We start from the raw sequence: 23166 nt of genomic DNA on the forward strand, positions 1-23166 counted from the left end.
CATTCTGTAGCCTTGGAGGTAAATGTTGGAAGATCTGAAGGAGACCAAGGGATAAGAGGCAAATGAAACTGCACATAATAATAGATTGCACGATTCGGTGACGGACATGCAATGGCCTGTTGGGATTGTAGAGGTCACCTCCGTTTCTGTGAGCCCCCAAATGAGGAGTGCATCGGGGAGTTTGACCATAGAGAAAAAGAAAGGGTTTTAGGGCTGCCACATGGACGACAAACAGGCTGCCATGTGGGCAGCACAAGAGAGTGCCTAGCAGAGGAAAGCCACCATGGAGGGCAGATGTGAGGTGGAAGTGTCCAGAGGCTGTCCACGCTTGGAAAGGGCAGATCTGTGCAAATCCACATGCAAGAAAAGCTGCGATGACATCAACACCTGTATGGCTGTACATGTCAGCATGTACGGACTGTTTTGGAGCAGTTCCGGAGGCTGGCAGAGGTCTGGCAGGAGGCGGAATCAGCAGGGCATGGAGGCCCATTGTTTGGGACTGTTTTGGGGGCCAGAAAAGGCCTAGATCTGGTCGGGTTTGGGCAGGCCTGCCTAGGACCATCCACATGACCAGGCAGAACCTCTCTGCTTCGAAGGTTGATGGTTGTTGGGTTGGAGATGGCGCTATTCTCAGACTCAGTCGTCGTTGGCTGCTCTATGCTTTGTCTCTCTCTCTTGGAGTAGGTGCTATAGAGGCCATCATCTCCACCAAAGGCCTAGATTATCAAGACACGACCAATAACCTCTCTCTCTCAGTCTTTCAAAGGAGTAGAGATCACTCCTTATACTCTCCCGAACTCTCTCACATAGAGATAAGAAAGATGGGACTCTCTCACAATAAGAAATCTATCTTTAATGAGTTATACAACACTCATCTTCCTAGGCTTTGTGGGCAACCTACGCTCTGATACCATGTGAAAGATACAATATATGATCGCCACTAAGCCTAGTGCACACAAGATTAGCAGAAGAACTACAGAGGCTCAAAGCATAGAAGAAACTCCATGAAAGAGATGATGAGCAACTATGAATCAATCTATTTCAAATCTTCTATGCTTTTGCAATACAAGAGATAGGCTTCTTATAGAGAGAGCCTTTTGAATAGTCAACACTTGTGGGATCCTCTGATCCACATCTCTCCTTGTGGATATCCTTGATCCACATCTCCACATCATGTACATCTCTCCTTGTGGATATCCTTGATCCACATCTCCACATCATGTAGTCCACATCCTAGGGTGGCTACTTTAATACATTCCTTAGCTCATACCTTTGCCTTTAATTTACGGCACCATATCTCAACACAGTCTTACTTGTGTCAGATTTAATGCACTGACATACATCACCTGTTAACAGGATTCTCCTCTCTTCCTCTTGCACTTGGATTATAATCCGAGTTGAAGGCGTAAAGTCATCACCTTGTTCTTGGTTGGTCTCATTTCTTCTTTCATAACAAAAGGAGAACTCCCTATCAAGAGGTTCTTGAAGGAGAGACTACTGTAAATCTATTTGTGGGTTATCATACTCAAGATGTGTGTAACTCTCACCTAATCCATCCTCTTCAGGTGGGTGAAGTTGTTCTTTCTCTCTCTTCTTCGGGTAATGGAGGAAAAGGAATAAGTTCATTGTTATATCTCCCTTCTGTTAGAAATGACCCAATAGAGGGTACGCACAGCGGAAGACTGATAGTAATGCCCAGGAGCTCACACAGTGTGGTGTGGCGTGTGGATTCTGGAATCACCAACTTCTTAACTTATGTGCATAGATGTGCAAGCCAGTAAATAGACAATGCTCAGAGACAAATATAGAAGCAACACTTTATATTTCCGCCCGTCCAGAAACTAGGACAGGATACAATACCAAAAGGTTCTTCAACTATAAGCCTGGCACTTCTAGATCTCTGAGCCCACGTGCTCCACCTCGAGCATATGTACACTCTTTGTCTAGATCCCTTCCACCTTGCTGTCCGGAAGCCAGCCTAGGTGGGCTGACACTCTAGCTCAGTCTGCAGCTTCTCCTTGGTCACCTTGTCCTCCTGAATGTAGGTCTAAGGATCCCCCTTTGCTGCTCCTGTCTGCTGTCCTGAGGGCTGCTCCAAGTGATGATGAACGAGGGCTGGAGGCCCTCCTTTTATACGCCCCAATGGGGCTGGCCAAAACCGACCAGCCTGCACCAAACTGGCCGACCAGTTTGTGGCTGGTCCAGCCCTATTAGGGCTCACAAACTGGGGCCTTTTGGGCCCACTCTTCTAGGGCCTTGGCCCTCCAATCAAGGCAAGGGCCCAGCCTATCTAAAGGCAGGTCCGTGCCTTATGGCAGCCTCCTTTGCTGCTCAACAGACCTCATCCAGCCCCGTACTGCTCCGTACAGTTGTGCGCCACCTGTTCCAGGTCTGCACGCCCTCCGTACTTCTCTGTACAGTTGCACCACCTATCTCGGGTCTGCATACCCGTGCTGATGTCAGTGCCACCTGTATGCCTCTATTTGGGGCCTGTTCCAGCCCGTGCAGTCAGCCCTTGAAACGCCTCTGAAAGGCTGCTGTGCTGCCCATGTGGCAGCCCCTTAGGCTGTCCTTTCCCTATGAGGTGCTGCCCATGTGGCAGCCCCCTCCCTTATCTTTTCTGCCTAGGTTCACCCCCCCCATGCTCTCCTCATATGGGGGCTTACAAATGGGGAGGTGACCATTCCAACACCCCCTCTCACCGACACATCGAGACCCAATGCCAACACATCGATGACGATGCTCTAGTAACTCCCTGGTCGTAGTCCTCTGGAACATTTCGATGTCGAAATCTTTTCCTAGCTTTTCATCTAGTGGCTCTTGCTCCACCAAGTCTGGTTCCACTTCCACACACCATCTTGGTACACAGGTCCATCTTTGGTAGCACTTCCTGGCACCACCTCCTTTAGTCACGTTCCCGCCTTTGAACTCGAGCAATCCAGCCATCACGATCTTCCAGTTGTCCCCGTCATAATGAGTGAACAACCTGGAGTCTTCAAGGCACCATGCTCTGAGGGTCTGTTTCAACCTTTGGCAAGGTCTGCAACCAATGAATATTTCCAGATAACCTGGACCATGAACTCTTGTTGAGTTCTCAAGAAGGTACTCTTTTGGCTTCAGTACTCTTTGTCCATCACCTTCTAGCAATCTGTGTCCGAGATTCGAAGAAGCACCAATACTTCCCCTTCTGCCTTCGAAGAAGGGCAATTCCTTCCAATCTTATATCACCCGAGACAAATGAAGAGCAGAGTCTCTCCACATCATGCTATAAAGGCTTAAATTAAAAATATCAAGTACATACCACACTGTTGTACTACCTGTGTGTTTGCTTTGAAAGCAAACCCTGTACCTCATCGAGGCACCCACCAAGAGCCTGTGTAATCCTGTACTGTCCCCTTTTGAAGTACAACATCCATCTGACCATGAGACCCCAGGGCCCTCCATCGAATCCACCCTCGTGTTAGTGTCAACAGCCACGCACCAGGAAGGTACCAAGCACTCCATGCTGTCCTTCATCTCCACAAAGGTATCTAACTCCTCGTCGACCCACATCTCTATGTCAGACATCCTCACTATGATTTCTTGGTCAACATATCTGACCTCGGTAACACTTGGTGATGTCACCAGGAACAACTCTTCGATTACCATGGCCTCTCCCTCTAAATTTGAGTCGGACTCTTTTTTGTTTTTCCGATCCGCCTTTTTCTTTCTGCAGTCCTTTGCAAAATGTCCTGGCGTATCACAGTAGAAGCACTTCTTGTTTTGCTTCCTCTTCGAAGTCTCCTCGTGGTCAGAGTCGTCTTTCGTGGACTTGCCATCGTTAAGCTTGCCCTTTCCTTTGCCAGTGTAATCCTTCGCCTGCATCGCCTTGTTGTCCTTTGTCGTCGTTGTAGAGCTTCTCGCGAGCTTCCTCCTGTAGCAGTAATGGACCCAACTCCTTAAATGTCAGAGGTTTGGTCCTTTGTCCTGCTGTCACGGTCGTAACAAAGCTCTTGAAACTTCAAGGTAGTATCCTCAGTACCATCAAGGCCAAATGGCACGAGTCTGTCTTCTGACCAACTGCTGCCAGTTGATCCCTCACCACCTTGACCTTTGTCAAGTGGCTATGTACCGTATCTCCTTCTTCCATATCAAGATTGTAGAGTTGATGCTGAAGAAGCAAAATCCGGGAGGTGTTGTCTGTCTCGTATAGATCCTTCAGAGTGATCCACACCTCTACTGACGTCTCGGCCATCTGGATATGTGGAAGAACAGAGTCGGCTGTAGTCCCTATGATTAATGCCAGGGCATGGGCATCTCTGTCTTCCCAAGCTTCGAGCTCCTCTCTGTCAACTACCATGACTATCTTCGCTTGCCTGTCCACCATGTCCTCCAGCGTCGCCACTCCCGTTGTCAGCTTCCATAGCTTTCGAGCCACTAAATGACTTCGGATCTTCACTTTCCAGATCGGGTAGTTGGTCTCGCCTAGTTTCCGAGACTCTTCGAAGTTAGGGATCGTGAATGAGAGAAAACTGGGGGAGGAGGAAGGGAGAGCAAGGGCTGAAGAGGCTGAAGAGGTTCACATCTCTGCTGTTATATCACACAGCAAAGTCAACCAAACTCTGAACGCACCTGACTGAACCTGAGTCACCCTCCTTCTCGCAAGGGCACTGTCCTCTAGTCGTGGAAGTCGATCCCCTAGAGCTTCTGAATTAGGGTCGTCCTTAAGCAAGGTCCCTGCCTTCAGGCTCCCACACCTGTGAGCCTCTACTTGGGCTCTGATACCATGTTAGAAATGACCCAACAGAGGGTACGCACAGCGGAAGACTGATAGTAATGCCCAGGAGCTCACACAGTGTGGTGTGGGATGTGGAATCACAAACTTCTTAACTTATGTGCATAGATGTGCAAGCCAGTAAATAGACAAATATAGAAGCAACACTTTATATTTCTGTCCGTTCAGAAACTAGGACAGGATACAATACCAAAAGGTTCTTCAACTACAAGCCTCACACTTCTAGATCTTTGAGCTCGCGTGCTCCACCTCGAGCATATGTAGACTCTTTGTCTAGAGCCCTTCCACCTTGCTGTCCGGAAGCCAGCCTAGGTGGGCTGACACTCTAGCTCAGTCTGCAGCTTCTTCTAGGTCACCTTGTCCTCTTGAATGTAGGCCTAAGGCTCCCCCTTTGCTGCTCCTGTCTGCTGTCCTGAGGGCTCCTCCAAGTGATGATGAATGAGGGCTGGAGGCCCTCCTTTTATACGCCCCAAGGGGGCTGGCAAAAACCGACCAGTGTGCACCAGACTGGCCGACCAGTCTGTGGCTGGTCCAGCCCTATTAGGGCTCACAAACCGGGGCCTTTTGGGCCCACTCTTCTAGGGCCTTGGCCCTCCAATCAAGGCAAGGGCCCAGCCTATATAAAGGCAGGTCCCTGCCTCATGGCAGCCTCCTTTGCTGCTCCAACAGACCTCATCCAGCCCCGTACTGCGCCGTACAGTTTCGTGCCACCTGTCCCGGGTCTGCATGCCCTCCGTACTTCTCCGTACAGTTGCACCACCTGTCCTGGGTCTGCATACCCTTGCTGATGTCAGCACCACCTGTACGCCTCTATTCGGGGCCTGTTCCAGCCTGCACAGACAGCCCTTGAAGTGCCTCTGAAAGGCTTCTGTGCTGCCCACATGACAGCTCATGTGCTGCCCATGTGGCAGCCCCTTATGGCTGTCCTTTCCCTGTGAGGTGCTGCCCATGTGGCAGCCCCCTCCCTTATCTTTTCTGCCTAGGTTCAGCCCCCCCACGCTCTCCTCATATGGGGGCTTACAGATGGGGAGGTGACCATTCCAACACCGTCCCCTTCCATTCTTTCCTTTTAGTAATACAAGAGAGAAAATGACTTGCTGTAATTTCAAAAGAAAAAAGGGTTTATTTTACAACAAAAGTCAAGTGTTGTAGAGTTGGTGGTACTTATCCGACTCCTGCTTCACTTGTGTCCCAAAACCTCTTCAAATGACCTCTTCTTCCCTCTCTTTTACGCTTTTCTTCTTGTATTTCTGCTGTAAACTGGTAGACTTCGTTTGGGCTACTTATTTTGAGTGGATTGGAGCTCTAGATACCGTTATAGGGGGTACTTAGTGGGTGCATCACCCCCTTAAAATCTTGTTCCGATCCGACTTTTCATTTGGGAGAAGGGGGGGGGGGGTTTCTTTTCCTCACAGTTTAAGGATTTTAAGGGTACATTCACACGGGGCCCGTTCGAGAGCAAAATTTTTCAAGAAATCCCTTATCTCAGACTCTCAAGAATTCAGGGTTTCAAGGAAGGAGAAGTTGGTTTGCAGCCTGAAATTGCAAGTATGTGCAGAATATGCAGAATACACTGTTCTCAGCAGATTCGTGCGGGGTGAAGGTTCCGTTGATCAATTTCGATGTTTCGCACTCTCGGGTTGTTACTTCCTTCTTCAGAATGTCATCTACTTCTTGGTTTGAAGCGTCAGCCCATCGCTTTGTGCTTCCTCTCCGCCATGCACGAGTGCTCTTAGCCGTCAAGCCCACCACAATTCCGCACGCCGTCCACTCCTGCCCGCTTCTTCGTCCGTCCTTTGAAGAGGTGAGTTGGATAGAAGAGGTGCATCATGGCAAGGAGTGAGAACACATGAGATATAGAAATGAGTGTTCTATTGATTGTGAGAGAGGTGACTCTCTCTTATAGAAATGGGGAGAGGGTGGCCTAGATCATAGGCACCTTCCCTACATTAGTGGCAATCAGTCCCTACGCCATAGGAACTGGCTAAATCAAAGGAACCTCCCATGTGGGGGCCTTTGATGTCATAGTCTAGACACCTCATAGCACTAGGTGTGCTTCTACTACACACACACACACACATGTGACTCCCCTAGATGCACACATGCACCTTAGAGCAAGCCCTTGATCACATTTATCCCAACATACCCCCCCTCAAGGGTTTGCCTCTTGCTATGTTAAGGATACATCTAGTCACATAGTTTCTCATGCCATCTCATGGTGGTCACACATGCCATCTCATGGTGGTCAAGTAGAAATCTATGGCTAGGATCTCATGCTAGCAAAGGTGCCCAAGGGTCAAGGTTTGCAAAAATGGGATAGACCAAACACATATTACATGGCCTACATCATATGGTGACTAGAGGTGATTTACAAAAGACAAAACACATAACATTCTTTTTGGAGTATATTCCAGGCAGAGAACCTCAAAATTGACTACATGACCAAGTGATGATTACATTTATTTTAAAGATGTTGGATCTTAAAAAGATCCAATCTTCTATCACAAAGTAAGTTTGTGCATTTGTTGAAGTACTTTCCTCAATCAGATTTGCCTTGGTATTCTTTGTAAAGGCTTGATCATCTTTAAGCTTTCTAGCGTCTAAAAATGATGTCTCTTGTTGAAGAGACTCACAAGCAATATGAGTATCATCCTTCATCTTGAAAACTTTGAGGAAGCCTTCAATGTTGATCTTGACATCCATATACATCTTGTCATTTGCCAATGAAGTTGGCATGAAATTAAAATGTGAAGAGAGTAGATCTCCCTTTTTCAATGGTAGCACCCGGAATATCTCATCAGCAAGAATGTTGTACTTGAGAAGTACAAAACATTTCCAAAAGGAAACATACTTTGAAACATCGTCATCAACATTTGCATCCATTTGTTCACCACTATGAGTGATCATAAATTTCATGATTGTAGAGGAGGATTCCATAAAGTTTGTCTCACCATATGCATACCATACTTGCTCATCTCCATATATGTTGGCATGTCTCCACCATGTTATGCTCACACCTTGTCCTGAGCACTTCAATTTGTGCTTGTTGTTGATGAAGGTCTTCATGAGATTTTTCTTGACTCTTGCCTCAAAAAACATCATGTTTTCTACCTCCCCTCAATGAGAATTGTCCAAACACCATTATCAACTAAGAGATAAGTGACTAAATCTGGAATTGTATTGTCACTTTAGCATCCTAAAAAGAGATTATCACTTGCTTCACCATCAAACACCAAAAAACTGTCAAAAAGCCTTGTAGACTACTAGCTCAACTTGGAGGGCAGAATTCACACAGCTGGAGAAAGGGCTTTTTGTGCAAAAGTAAAGCTTGAGTACACAAGTAAGTCATCACAGAGCTTAGGTGAAATTATGCGCTATTCTGTCTTGGAGAAGTGCGCCTTCTTCGACTGGTCTTTGTGTGAATTCTCCTCGTTCCAGCATGCATTGGTCCTTAGATTTGGATACAAGGTAGCTTGTGGTGTCGCCCAACTTGTGCTCAAAGGAATTTTGAAATGAATGCGACAAGCTTCGACCTGGAGGAGATTGTTCTACAGCAGAAAGGGGGGGAATGGTGAAACGACGAGGGAGAACAAGCTCTCACAAATTTGGGGAAGAAATGGTGAAGATGGTAGAAGTGAGGAAGAAGATGGTGAGGTGGCAGTCTATGGGGTCTAGAAGCTCAAGGAGGGTCAAATGGAAGGCGATGAAGAAGATGAAATCTTGGGCTCTAGATAACTCTAGGAGCTAGGTAGGATCAATACGCTCTGATACCAAATGAAGAGGTGAGTGGGATAGAAGAGGTGCATCATGGCAAGGAGTGAGAACACATGAAAGAAAGAAAGAAAGAAAGAAATTTTATTAAAGTCTTTGGAAGACCGATGGGTCTATGAGACTGTGAAAATCCTGATACAACGAGCTGTGGTAGTGGAGCTACTAAACGAGCGTCCATACCAATGCAAAATGCAAAATGCAAAAAATGCAAAAATGCAGAATGGCAGTACTAAGTCCTAAGTACAACATAGTCATGTTGATGGTCGACTATATATCAATCTCAGCATCATCATCAATATCATCATCATCCCCAACAGCAAGATATCAGGATGGATGAGGCAGTGGAGGCATGAAGTCGGCAATAGAGTGCTGTCGGCCACTCAGAGGTGCGGTCCTGGCACGTCTCCTGGTCATAGCTCTGCGTCTAACCAGGGCTACTGTGACCCCCGTCGGTCGGACTTCAACTCTAAACAAGGAGGGGATGTCTCCAAGTGTGATCTGTGTGTCGACCCTCTGTCTGAGCTGTCGGGTCACGGGCTTCAGGTCACGGTCATGTCGAGGCCTCATCTCGTTGGGGTCCATGTGATCTAGCTGAAAGAACTCTATGATAGAGCTCTGAGAGGGATCAACTGAGGAAGAAGTCTGCTCCTGTCTCCGTGCTCGGAGTATCCTCTCGCGGTGTCTAAAGTGCCTCATGAATGAAACCTGCCAAACACCGCTGGTTTGGGTAGGAGAGGAAATGGGCTAAAATCCCATAACTATCTCTGAAGAGGCAGTGGAAACGTCCTCGGATCTCATAGTACACAGGACATCTGAAGATGAAATGCTCCTCTGTGTCAACCTCCTGTATGTCACATAGTGTGCATATGCGCCGCTCCCTGGGTAGTCGCTCTGCTCTGCCGCTCTCGATGCGAAGTCTGTGTGAAGAGACCCGGAACTGCCCAAGAGAGATCCTCATCGAGTGGGGTAGGTGAATCTGTGTGTATTCTGGTGGGTCAATGAAACCCTCCGCTGTGATATGTAAGAAGTGATCTCTGTAGAAGCTAAGCTTCACTGGAAGTTCACTCGGTTCCAACCAGGTCCGAAAAGTGTGTAGCTGTAGTAGATCCTCACGGATAACCTGGTTGACCTCGTGTGATAAGAGGGGAGAGAACGGAGCATCCATGCTATACTGGAAGGGAGGTAGTCTATCCATGTGGAGCCCTAGTCGCTCAAACCATCTCTCTGTACGTGCATACCAGCACCTCTGATCTCCTCCTGCTGCAAGTGCCATAGAAGAGGATAAAGCTATCCATGGTAGCCTGCTACGCCCCGAGGTATAATCCCCATATTCCCTAACTCGGTACAGATATGTGATGACCTGAAATGCAGCATCTAGCTGTAAAGGGGGTGACCCAAACTCAGCCTGAATGATCTGGTGAGGAACGGATGACTTACCACGAATCATCCGTGATAGCATGAGAACCTGTAGCCGCTCCACACGGGTCCACTCTGTATCCGACAAGTCTGGCCCCCAACAAGGACTGCTGTACATCCCCGCTGGGCGAGCCAAGGAGTCAAAAAGCAACCCCTTGGTGCGTGGATCCTGAAAGTGTCAGCGGAAGCACTGCCTCTCTAGCCTGGCCAATGGGGCATACCCTCTACTCAAGCGTGCCTGCATCGCGGGTCTCATAGTGAAGCTCGGTCTGGAGAAGATAATACCAAGATAAGTGTATGATGAAACTATCTCAACAGATGACCCCGCAAATGTGAACTGCTCCTGACGCATGATGGCTCGAGATGTATTGAAGATCATGACCTTGGTTTTACCCAGGTTGACCTTCAAATCATGAGACTCACAAAAGGACTGTAGTGCGTCTAGGTGTCTCTGAAGCCCCTCTACTGAGGAAGACAAGAGAGCCACGTCATCTGCATAGAGCAAAATCTGGATCAGCATGCCCGCAAGAGAGCAACCTACACCCCCCTGTGTCTGCATCACTGTCTCAAGCTCGTTAATGTAGAGGCCAAACAAGGTAGGCGACAAAGGACACTTTTGTTTGACCCCGATGGTACTCATGATCTCGTCTGTCCACCCGGATCCTACCCGAACTCTGCCAGAAACTCTCTCGTAAAGTGCCATGACAGCCCAAATGATCTCTTGGTCATAACCAAGTCCTGTAGGCGCCGTATGAGGCGGGCTCTCGGGACCGTGTCAAATGCCTTGCGAAAATCCACAAAGTAACAATAAACCCTCTGCTTCCGTGACCTCGCCTCCTCGATGATACATCTGAGCGTCAGAATGTGGTCCATGGTTCCATGATCACGTCGGAATCGGCCTGTCCTGTTGCTTTGAGTCCTTGACACTCTGCAAGTCTGCTAACCTCGTAGTCAAGTACTGATGCATAAATTTTGGACATGACATGTCCAATCGTAATGGTCTTGTAGTTCTCCGGGCTCATGGGATCCCCTGCCTTGTGGATGGGTGAGATAGTGTTAATGGTCCAAGTGTGTGGAAATCCCAAACAAACCGCTTCATTAAAAAGCTTTGCTAAGATCGGGGCTAGGAGGTTAATCCCATATGCAATAAACTCAGTGCATAGTCCCTCATGATCCTTCGCTTGGCCATTATGAAGTTTCATTACAGCATCCTTTACCCCTCCTCTAGTGAAGAGGGTGCAGGATGTGGGGCGAGGCATGTGTGAGAGGCTAGGGACTGGCTGATTTGGGATGTCATAAAGTGTGCATGCATAATCAAACCAGATCTGGGTGTCAGTGAGTGGTGGAGGGAACCGTCCTTCTAGAAATCTCCGCTAGAAGTCCTTAGAGTTGTTACTAAACAAAATGTTCAGTAGCTCCTCCTTGTTTCGACGAACGAAGTCTAGTTTCTTCCTCCGTACCAATCTATGGTATTCATGTAGCGTATCTGGTGCGCTCGGAAGACTGTTTTTGGTTTCGAATCTGAGTTGACGGCGTAAGGCCTTACACTCATCATAGTATCGACTATTACAGGGTACGGTTCTAGGGGGTGGTGGGCGGGTGGAGCGGGTGGTGTGGGGAAAAGCGTGAACGGCAGCCTCGTGTAGTGAGCGGGTGACAAGGGCAGCACGATCCTTTAAAAGGGGTATGAAGTCAATATAAGCGAGAAGTATGTACAAACGGCCAGAGTAAGAAGGTGAGTGATCCCGATCAAAGCTTACTCCCATGTATATCCGCTGACTATTGGGAGAGGGCGCTCTGGACTCTGATGTGTCTCTGTATAGAAGACTATGTCGTGGCCTGTATAGGATTCCGAGAAGTTCCTTGGTTCTAACCATAAGGTACCATTACAGTTCCAAATGGTGCAGGACAGGGTCTCGGATATGAGTCTCATAGGCCCTGCTTCCCTATGTAGGGGAGGGGACAGGTGTCCTAAGGGGGCCTGTAAGAAGTCGTCCCTCTCGTACCACTGCCCACTTCCCCTCCTTTCGGGCCTGATCCCTCTGCTGCAGCAAAGAGTGCCTCTCCTTAACCTGTAGAGGTGTGAGGTCCTCATCCATAGAGATATAGAAATGAGTGTTCTATTGATTGTGAGAGAGGTGACTCTCTCTTATAGAAATGGGGAGAGGGTGGCCTAGATCATAGACACCTTCCTCACATCAGTGGCAATCAGCCCCTACATCATAGGAACTAGCTAAATCAAAGGAACCTCCCATGTGGGGGCCTTTGTACTTACATCATTACTTATGTCATAGTCTAGACACATCATAGCACTAGGTGTGCTTCTACTACACACACACACACACACACACACACACACACACATGTGACTCCCCTAGATGCACACATGCACCTTAGATCAAGCCCTTGATCACATTTATCCCAACATCCTCGCGCTGCTCCCTCGCTCTCTTCTCGTCCCGGTCGTGGACTGTCACCGCTCTGATACCAAATGTGAAGAACCAGACTTTTCGAGAATGCAAATGTGTGCAATGCATGCATAATTTCAATGCCAATTGGTCCTCCTATGGGGAAGAGTGCCCTCGTGAGAGTACTTGTTTCTAATTCGACCTACATGCAAGATGGGAGAGAGAAGGCAGATGAATGCAATGTGGTAGAGAGAATGCTACGTGAGATTCACAATGAAAGAGTGATACCCTTTTGGGGTGAGGCCATGAACCACCAGCTTGCCCAGAAGGGCTCTGCTCTGCATCTTCGGATCAATGATACCCAAGCCTCCCAGTGCCTGCGGCATGATCACCGTTTGCTAAGCTACTCGGGCTCTAGTATTCCTTGTGCTGTCTGAACCTGCCCAAAGGAAGTTCCGTACCAAACGTCGGAGCTGCCCAATGCATCCTCTGTGAAAGCACCAGCAGGAGGCGATATACCAGGCTGTGGCAAGAAGGACCTGGTTTGCCACTAAGGTGCGACTTGCTAGGGAGAGTTTGGCCGAGCTCTAGTAGAGAAGCTTGCGCCGAACACTCTCAAGGACCGGAGCAATCTGTTGCTCTGCTGTAATGGCAATACCAACCTAGCATCCGATGTATCTCGCTGTTTGGCCCCGCGGTATCCATCTGAAGGCAAAGTTCCTCCCTCACTCATGGATCTCCTGTGTCTCCTCAAACCCTGTGAAGAAACCTATGGATTTTGTCCAGTTGATCTGTGCACCCGAGGCCTCACAATAGATAGCCAGGGCGCCCCTGACTCTCTCCAGGCTCGTTGTGGTGCCCTCAACATACAAGGTCGTGTTATCTACAAACTCCAAGTCAAGTAGCTCCTCCTCTTGTCTGATTGGGAGCCTCAACCTTGTGAGACCCGCCACCTGTGATCTCAAGTAGTAGCCGAAAGCCTTCGCCACAAACAGGAAGAGGAAGGGAGCGAGTGGGAAGTCTTGGCGGACCGAGCAAGAGAGAGGAAAGGCCTCGCCCGTGTGTCCTCTGATAAGCATCTGACTAGAGCTCCTTGCATATAGCACTGAAACTCCACTAATCCATCTGTCTGAGAAACCCAATCTCCGCATAGTGCCCTCCAAGAAGGACCATTCCACCTTATCGTAGGCCTTCTCAAAGTCCAAGAGAACGGCCAACGGCTGTGACTCCTCCCTGGACCAATCCATTGCCTCCGAGAATGTGAAGATGTTGTTTAGGATGTTGCGCTCTTAGGTGAACCCAGTCTGTGTGTCGTGGATGATGTCGGTAAGATGACGCCGTAATCGCAAACTCAAGACCTTGGCGAGGATCTTGTATGCAGTATCAAGTAGAGGGGTGTCTGACCTATCTCCCCCTTTCGGGATCAAACAAATCCACGGTCCACCCCCTGCTCAAGGACTGAGGGAGAAAGCCTGTGTCAAATATCTCCTGGCAAGCTAAACGGAAAGGAGTGGAGATAATCTCCCAGAAGTTCCGGAAGAAGACCGGGGTCAAGCTATCCTCACCTGGGCACTTCTAGGTCGGGAGAGCCTTAAGGGCTTCCTAGAGCTCCTCATTTGTGAAGGGCTCCTCAAGTCTACTACATAAATCCTGCGAGACTACTGTCGGAACGTGATCCCAGACTACATCTCGGGCCACAAGACCAGCTGGGGTCATCCTCTCTGTCTGAAAGAGCTGGTTGTAAAAACCGGTGGTTAGGTCTAGAATCTCCTGATGCCCTGCGACTCTCCGAGGAGCAACTCTTTTCGAATCGAAAGGCGCCGAATCGAGATCCCATTCCAGGGATCTAGCTAGGTTACCAAGTCGTGGGAGAACCAGAAGCTAAGAATCTTGCCCTTTTCCTCCCTTTGTCCGACTATCGAGTCTCAATAATGAGTAGTTGCTGTCTCAAAATTTTCATCAATTTTCTTCGGATAGGTTTCCAGAAGGAGGGATCTTTCTCAATAGTTCCGAAAGGTACATCTATTTGGAATCCCCAAGCCAACGGTTATACAAGGCCCTACGCATGGGGAATGTCGAAACCGTTTTGTCGGAGATGCTGCAGTTGTGTGCCTGTCGATCGGGGCCCAACGGTTTGAAAGAACTTCTTCGTCATCCTGTCCCCTACTTCACCCACCAGGCCCGGGAGGAGTGGTAAGAGAACTCAGCCCCTCACAACTCTGTGTCTTGAAGCTCAAGATGAGCGCTCTCAAATCTGTCGCTAAGCCACTGCGAACCTGGGTCCTGCTCGCTGAGCCTCTCCATGGAGGCGAGGTCTCTCCTCAAAGCCCGCTCACGCTCCTGAAGGGTCCTCCTCTGCCTAAGGGCGTGAGCGTGCAGCTCCTCATTGCTCCTTTGAATCACATCGGCCACACACGCAGCCCAACCCTCGCATGGTGTCATCTCTGACTGCTCCCAAATCCCTGCCATGACCTGCTGGATCTCCTCATCGTGCAAGAGGTCCTTTGGAATGCGGACCCCCTTTTGGGGGAGACCTCGGCGGGCTGATCCAAGTGAAGTACCACTATCGTGGTAACTGCCAGAATCCTGGCAGATCTGCCTTTGTGGAGTGCCCAGTCCCCAACATAGAAACGGTCTAGTCTCTCTAGCAATCCGTTGTGTCAGTTCCGCCTCCTTCTCTTGCAGCGGCCTCAGTTTTGCCTCAGTTCCGCCTCCTTTGCACTTCTACTTGCCCACCTAGAACCTCCACAGCCAGCTGTACAGTCCGTATTGGGGTGTACGGACTGTTTCGTACTGTTTCCCCCTGCAGCACCGTACCAGCCTTACTCCTGCAAGCTGTGCCGTACCAGTCGGGCTCCTGCAAGCTGCACCTAGCTAGCTGGTCGGCACATTTTTCAAGGTTTCGGTGCACGTATGAAGCTATCCATCGCCGAACTCCAGGTTTTGGTACTGCTGCTTCATATCCGCCTTCAACAGCGTCATTTTCGAGGTGTTTCCTAGCCTTCCAGCTCATACAGATCAGCCGATTCTTTCCTTGAAGACCCGCTGCAGCATTTCGGTGTACTTTGGACAGCCGGTTTTGCATTTCAAAGGTGTCCTACTTCATTTCGAGGCTGCTGCCTGCCTTCATGCAATTCTCTTCAGTCATGACTTCTTTGTCTTCAAGTTCCATCCATGTTGAGAAGTTTAAGGGGGAAGGTTTTCCCACATGGCAAACCAAGATGCAATTGCTGCTTATGCGTGAAGGAGTTTGGGATGTTGTTGAGGATGACCAGGTTGAGCTACTTGATCAACAACACCAAAAGATTTGGAAGCAGCATAATTCTAAGGCCATTGCCCTCTTGTTCAACAACTCTCAAGTTTGAAGAGTGTCCCTGATGATGAAGATAAGATGGTAGTCCTTACGAAGAGTATGCATGGAATTTCTCGATTTGAGCACACTCTTGAGATCCTTCGTCTTGCCACTGCCACGTTTGATGATATGGTGGCCCTCCTCATTGAGAAGGATCGTCGCAATAAGGAAGCCGTTCTTGCCTCTCCTATTGATCATGCATTTGCTTCCACAAGCAAATGGAAGACCAACAAGATCATCATTTGCAGGTTTTGCAAGAGGAAAGGACATATTGAAGCCCATTGCTTCAAGAAGAAAGCACAGGAACAAGAGACGCATCATACCAATCTTTTGGCTGAAGATGAAGATGAACCTGAAGCGCCCCTGGAGGAGATACATGTAGCTATAGCAGAGGTTTATGGCCTCTCTCTTAACGATGAGGATTTTATTTGACCAGGATTGGGCTTTCTAGTCCCCTATGCTATGTGTGTTTGTGTTGAGTCACATAAAGGTTCTCAGCCTTGAGTTGTCCCTCTAAATTGAATGTATTTGGAGTCAATAAGAGGTCCTCTGCCCTAGGTTGTCCCCCAAAAATGATTGTATTGTGTTTTACTTTGGTTGATGGTATTGATCACCCAGTTTAGAGTAAGGGGGGATGACGAGTGATGGTTTGTCCTTGCCGGTCGCAAGCTGACTGAGAAGTCACTTTCACACGGGAGGTGTTGGATAGTTGGACTTGCTCTTTGCAGTATTGCGGTGGAGGGGGGATCGGTCTACTCTTTCATGTTGGGTCTCACAACTCTTTGCTCTGAAGGGGGGTGTGAGATATCATAGTCAAAGAGTGTGTTGGTGTGTAGTACTAGGTGATCTAGTACTAGTCTATGTGTGTGAGTCTTGTGTGAGTGCCACGTGTCATCATGGGACTTATCCCATATGCACTAGGTGCTAGTGTGTGAGTGAGTAGCCTACATAAGGCTTGTACTTCACTTGTCTTGATATACTTGATGGATGAATGAAAGCCTTCTTCATGTCTTCATTGGAGCATTATTTTCTCACACCCTAACTCTCTCTCTCTCTCTCTCTCCTTCCACCATGTTTCTAACAGGGTCGTGGAAGAGCTTATTGTCCTCGCTCCTCCCCGTGCCTTCTTCCAGTCCTGGATGAGCTTGCCTTGGTGTAGACAAGGTCACACGTCAGTTCGCCTCTCTCCTCCAGCTCTTTTGGCTGCACACGATCACCTCTACGCCCTCATCCCGCCTTTTTCTTTGCCCTCTTCAGAGAGTGAGTGTGTGCACTTCAGGTGTGTGTGAGTAAGAAAAGTAGAAAGAGAACAATAATTTTGTCTCTGTTTGCCAGAGCTTGTTTTGGGCTTTCTTATCTATACCCTTGCTGTTGTATGTTTGGGGTGTTCAGTCTTTGAATTCTGATACGCTTGAAGCACCTGTTCTAGGCATTTCTTTCCACACTTTGTGGCTGTGCGCCAGGGTATTTTTGGGGCGATTTTTTGAGTCATTTTGCAGTGCCTATTCTAGGGCTTTCTGTCCATATTTTTGCAGCTATGTGCCAGGGTTTTTGGGGTTCCTTTTGGCTCTGATTTTGTCCAGATTTTCAGCACCTATGAGTGGTACAAAGCTGTGTCTGAGGGGTTTTCTCTGTCAAGATAGCTGCCAATGAGATAGACATGACTTTAGCAGAGAAACAATATTTCAGATTAAGAAGCAGAAGTATGTAGTGGGCTCGGATGCCCCGTTTCATGTTGTGCATGAGGCACAATTGGTTTTTGAGGGCATGAGTGCTTTGAAGTTACCAGAAAAGATTGGAAGGAGTTGCCCCTACGGGGGGGGCATCACAGTTGAGGTTGATGAAATTGTGGATGCGGTTAGAGAATATACAAAAAATGCTGTTATTATCTTTTTCCTAGGTCAAATGCATGTTTGCAGTAGATATGGGAAATTGGTTGAGTGGACTTGGGGGCTTGTTTTTTGTAGAAGATGCATTATGCAGCCAAGGGATTTTTTGAATTAATTATGACAAATGAACAACATAAGCAAATGCTTTTGGAGCAGCATTCTCCACTTTATTACGGGCAATTGATGGTACATGTCTTGCCTTGGTCTCCTAGATGAGACTATCCAGGACTAATTAGACATCACTGTCGGATTTGGGTAGAAGTTGTGGATTTTCCCCAATGCCTGGAAAAACTCTTGTTTGCAGCATCATTGGGCAAGGTGATCTGTCCACCCTCGACAAAATTGGAGTTCAAATAGATTTTGCATATTGTGGGCTTGTGAAATGCCACCAATGCTAGATGACTTGAGTCTACCTTCTGACCAACTGCTGCATGTTGGTCCCTCACCACCTTGACTTTCGTCAGATGGCATATCCAGATTGTACAACTAATGCTGGAGAGTGAGGATATGGGACGTGTTATTTGTTTCGTACAAATTCTTCAGGACGGCCCACATCTCTACAGACATCTCCGCCATCTGAATATGGGGAATTACTGCGTCTGCCGTCGTCCCTATCAGCATGGTTAGGGCTCGGGCCTTTCGTCAACACCCGTCACAAGCTTTCAGAGTCTCCGAGCCATGAGATGGCTCCAAATCTTCACCTTCCATATGGGATAGTTAGTCCGATCCAGCTTCCCAAACTCGCCAAAGTTGAGGATAAATGAGGAAGGAAGATGAGAAGAGGAGGAAGGATGAGCATGGGGTGAAGAGGCTATAGATGGTTCTTTCTCTTCCATCTTCGCTGTAATAACACACAACAAACTGAAAAATGGAGTTGCAGTAGAAAACTTGTCGATTGGAGTCGCTTTCTTGCTGAGGAACTCCCTTCTAGAACTAGAAACCTTGCGCTGATACCATGTTAGAAATTGGAGGATAGAATCTCACACCTCTCTTCAAACTTCAGCTCAAAGTACACTCAGAAACACTCACAAATAGAGGTCTATGTAGACAGCAACAGAGAGAGAGAAACTAAGAGCATATTCATCCACCAAGTGTGGGAAAACTGAGCTCAAGGTGAGCACAAGAACTCCTCACAAACTGAGGCAAAACTCTGCTGCAAAACTCTCCTCACTTTCTCTTGGGATGTGCTGTCCTTTGAAGACTTCAGTGGGCTGGAGTGAGTGTGGAATGAGGGGGGATAGGACCCCCTTTATAGCCCTGGGGATGGGGCAAAATAACCGACCAGAAGGGGCCGACTCAGCCCCTTCAGCTGACCTGGGCAGCATCCCCATGGGGCAGCTTGCAGTCGGCCATTTGGCCGACCAATCAGGCCCAAATCTGGGCCTTTGTTGCTGCCCTACAGCCAGCCTTCTTCCAGGCCCTCTTGGAGGCCTTATGTGCAGGCCCCCTATGCTTTAGTGGTGCCTACCCTTCTCCCCTACAATGTACTGCCCCTTTGTCCCCTCAGATCGGGGGCTCACATGTGGTGTCAATGATTTCTAACAGGAATTTTGCAGGATGATATTTTCTATGCAGGTGACAACTCGTTTTTTGGCGTGGTAGTTCTTGTGAAACATGCCCTTCATCTTGGCAGGCAGAGGTGTGATCTTTTCTTTACGTGGGTTCACTATTGGGCATGAACTTTATGGAAGGACCGAAACCATAGGGTCTTTGGTGATCCTCCCTCGCCAACTTCTTCCGGGCATTCCTTCTTTGACTACTTGCACGCCTGTGATCTTGACTATCTTGCTTTCTTGGCATATAATGAGATCTTCTGATTTGTAGCTGCATGTCTCCTACTTGGGGACAGCTTTTTGTAATTAAAAAAAAAAAAAGATTTCACAAACAATTGTGTGCGTGCGAAAGCGGCCTTTAGTAAACTAAAGGGCAGTAAACTGTAACTATCTTAGCATCCACACTATTTACAACCACATAGCATCATTTCCAGCCACTTCCATTAGTTAAACATCACTTAGAAACAATGTTTGTAAACACTGAAAGGGAGGCTAGAGTGCCCCTGCTCATAAACCAAATGCAAGAGATGCAGATTGGCCCCAAATGCTTTGGTGCCCCTTGGCTTCGCCCTCCACCCTGGTCCTATTCTAAAGATTCCCTAGGCAGTGAGCTGGGTTCTGCAGAAGAAGGCTGGTTTTTCTGTCAGCCGGTTTGTTTTTCTCTTTCAGCATGCTGATTTGTATGGTTGGTTATTTCAAGCATTAATAGAAGCTCTTTTCTCTAGAAAAAAAAAGGAGGTTGACTCATCTTCAACTCTCTATGTATGTTCAAGTGGACGCTTATGTGGGTGTTGATATTTGATTATTTGTTTGATTTTCATTAGTAGATGTGAATTCCAAATTCGTTTCAGTTTAAGCAATGACTATACTAAAAAGGGACTCTGCAATTTAACAACCTACAACTGGTTTGAATATTGGCAATTTATATGTGCTTTCCTTGAATGGGAATACTGATAGGATCCTAAAGCTCAAGTACTTTTCTGGTTCAAGCAGATTAATTTTGTAGAGAGGTGCTGTTTTTTCAGTTTCTAAACTTCTATTGTGGTAAATTTTTGAATGATTGAAGCCCGGATGGTCAAGTATGGTCTTCACGTAAAAAAGCCTTGGCACATGCTGGTCTTGCATTTGGTATAAATGTTTCTGGTGGGCTGAAGCCAAGTGAAGTTGCCTTGACTCGTAGTGCAGGGTCAACTCACTATTTGAATGAAGCATCTGAACCTCTAGAAGTAAGTATCATATGTCTGAATCTCTAGATGCACATTACATAGTAACTTCATTGTGTATTCTTTGCAGGTTTCTTGGGTTGTTCCTGAGGACTAATACAGTTTTTATGTCTTCTTTGTAGTCAAAGGATGCAAAATTTACTGTTAAAAAAAAAAGTGGTGCTCTACGATATCCTGTTTGTGTCACATGTGGGAAGACTTTTGCTAATCAGTTCAGTTTAAAAAGGCATATGATGTCAGCAAAACATGGGCCATATCAGGTATTAGTACTGTTTCATCTGTCTAATTAAAACTCAAATTAGAGGTTGAAGATAAACCAGTGTCTAGACAAGATATTGCATCACTGTTACAGAGTGCTTCTCTTTTTATTTTTAGTTTTGGCAATGTTTGACAGGAAAATGGGGCTGCTGTTGAGACTACATTCTATGGCAAGGCCCAGGGAGTCGCGTTTACTGATAACAAGGGCCCAGATAATATTGATGTGCAATATGAAAGTGGAATAGGTACTAAAGAAAAGGTTGGGGATATGGCTGCTTCAAGTATGGAAACTTATGAATGTAAGACTTGTGAAAAACTCTTCACATCCAGAAGAAAGTATCTTACTCATTTGAGGGTTCACGCGTCAAAGCACTCTCATAGAAGCAGGATTAAAAGGTTTCAGTGCAGGAAATGCCATATGAGATTTGACAGAAGAAAGCGGTATGTTAGTCACTTGAATAAACATTCCCCAAAAGGCAGGAAAAGGGCTGGTGGACTGGAAAGCAGAAAAGTTGGGAGACAAACTGGCAAAGTCATTAATGGGCCAACGAGCAGACCAACAAAATCCAAGAGAGCAGGTAATTCATCTGATGCAACAAAGGAGATTAATTTGGAAACAGGCAAGGCTCACATAAAAAGGGAAGTGAAAGGTAAACTATCAGGAAGTAGATTTCTTTGTAATGAATGCGGTGTGCTATTCAGTGACTACCTGACATACAAAGAACATCGGTCTGTGCATTCAATCAAGAAAAAGAGGAAGCGTGAGAACGAAAACATTGGCAGGCAAGTAAGGTTTAATGGGAAAGGGGCCAAAGCCGAAGCAATTGTGAAAGATGCTTCTATATTCATGTGTCAAGAATGTGGTAAGGTCTTTGATGAACATGCAAGGTACACTGGCCACCTTAGTGTTCACTCAAGGATGAGAAGGAAACTTGCAAAGGGTACAATTCATTCAAGTGCTAGTGGGTACAAGCAGGATTCTGTACTTGGCAATGCTTCTAATGAGGACAATGAAGAATGGAATGCACTAGAATCAGCAACAGTTGTGTTTTGGAGATTGCTTGCTGAGGCAACTGGCATGTGCTATTCTGGATTACCGGCCAAACTTTTATTTGGGAGTGTTAATACCTTTTGCTCACAAAAGGAAAAAGAGGTATAGCTTTTCTCTTTTATCGCTAGATTGCTTTACACGAAGAGTAAGTTGCACATTGGAGTGCAAAGTTTAATTATGTGAATGTAGATAAACTCTGGGGTCTATGTGAGATCAATAAAGCAATGACTTAGGGCGCAGGAGTAACGTGAAATTTTTCCATACAAAAATTAATGGAGCATTGAAGTACGTCATACCAAACGAGAAACTTTGTCGTCAAGCATGAGGAAAATAACAAGACCATGAATCCAACGGTGCAAATCGTAAATTCACCGTGTCTCTATTATCAGAGAAAACTTTATTGAAAACCTAGGATCATATGAATTTGTAAGGATCAAGGAAGGCTGGAGCAAACTCAGTTTCTTATTGCTTATATGCTACAAGGGAGTAATAAATCTATATTTTGAGATGTCTGGTAGCTTCAATTCTTTGGTTTTGGAGTAAGCAATACTTCCCGTAGACATCTTCGCTAGGATGTTCTTGAGTTCTACTAAAATATAAAATCTTATGTAGGCCATTCTATGGGCTACCCATAGGTGCGAGTTATTCCTTGGTATGTGCCTTGTAGGCCTAGTTATAGTCAGTCAGGACTATTGGTACAGTTAGTACATGTACCACCTAGGTCAGTTAGGACACTTAGTCAAGTTAGGGCAATTAGCCCTAGGGTTTTGTTATGTTGGCTCCCTCTTGAGCCTCCTCTCTCAGTTTTTGCAGCAATCTATTACAACATCTCGTTTTTCTCCTTCTCACCTCCATTTTTGAGCTTCCATCGCTTACCATAGCCAACAGTGGTATCAGAGCAGGTCGGGAACCCATTCCCTCAGCCATTGACAGCTTTCCCAAGCTGTTTGCCAGCCTCTTGAGCCCTCATTCCTGCTGATCTTGCTTTTTTCTACGCACCTGTGAGCTTTTAGGGCTTCTCTAGGTCTTTTCATCGCGGGAAAGCACATTTTGGGACCACTTGCTGCAAAGGAGGCTTTTTTTTCTCCATTTCCCTCAACATTTCGTGGATTTTCAGGCTGCTGTGGTTCATTTTTCCCACACGTGTGCTGTACAGACAGCCGTACAGCCTGTACGGACTTCACACACTTGAATTTAAGGTTGCTGTGCCTGTGTACGAAGCATTTATTACCTGTACGGGGCTTTTTTACTCACACGTTGATACACAGAAAATGGTATGGACAAAAGAAGCTAAGATAACACACACGCACCAACCTTTGATTCGAGTAAACACAAACAATCACTCATATAGTATCCTCTTCTTCACAAAATTCCATGTGATATACATACTCAGGAAGGTCCTCCTCATCAACTAGAGTTACCCCTACCCATTCCTCTTCTTTCACCCGCAAAAGCAAAGACCACTGGTACC

The 23166-nt window shown here is 47.0% G+C and overlaps 1 protein-coding gene across 1 annotated transcript in view; it reads left to right on the top strand.

The window, feature by feature from the left end:
- LOC147899231 (uncharacterized) overlaps positions 1-23166 on the top strand; it is a 53230-nt gene that overhangs the window by 12457 nt on the left and 17607 nt on the right. The window contains exons 3-5 of the mRNA XM_087378681.1: positions 20230-20389; positions 20509-20646; positions 20781-21797. Coding sequence (XP_087234807.1) covers positions 20230-20389; positions 20509-20646; positions 20781-21797 — 1315 coding nt within the window. The remainder of the gene's footprint in view (positions 1-20229; positions 20390-20508; positions 20647-20780; positions 21798-23166) is intronic.

This window comes from Dipteris shenzhenensis, chromosome 8 (genome assembly GCF_047967505.1).
Source record: "Dipteris shenzhenensis isolate YYH24624 ecotype China chromosome 8, Dip_SZ_1.0, whole genome shotgun sequence".
Lineage (NCBI taxonomy): Eukaryota > Viridiplantae > Streptophyta > Polypodiopsida > Gleicheniales > Dipteridaceae > Dipteris > Dipteris shenzhenensis.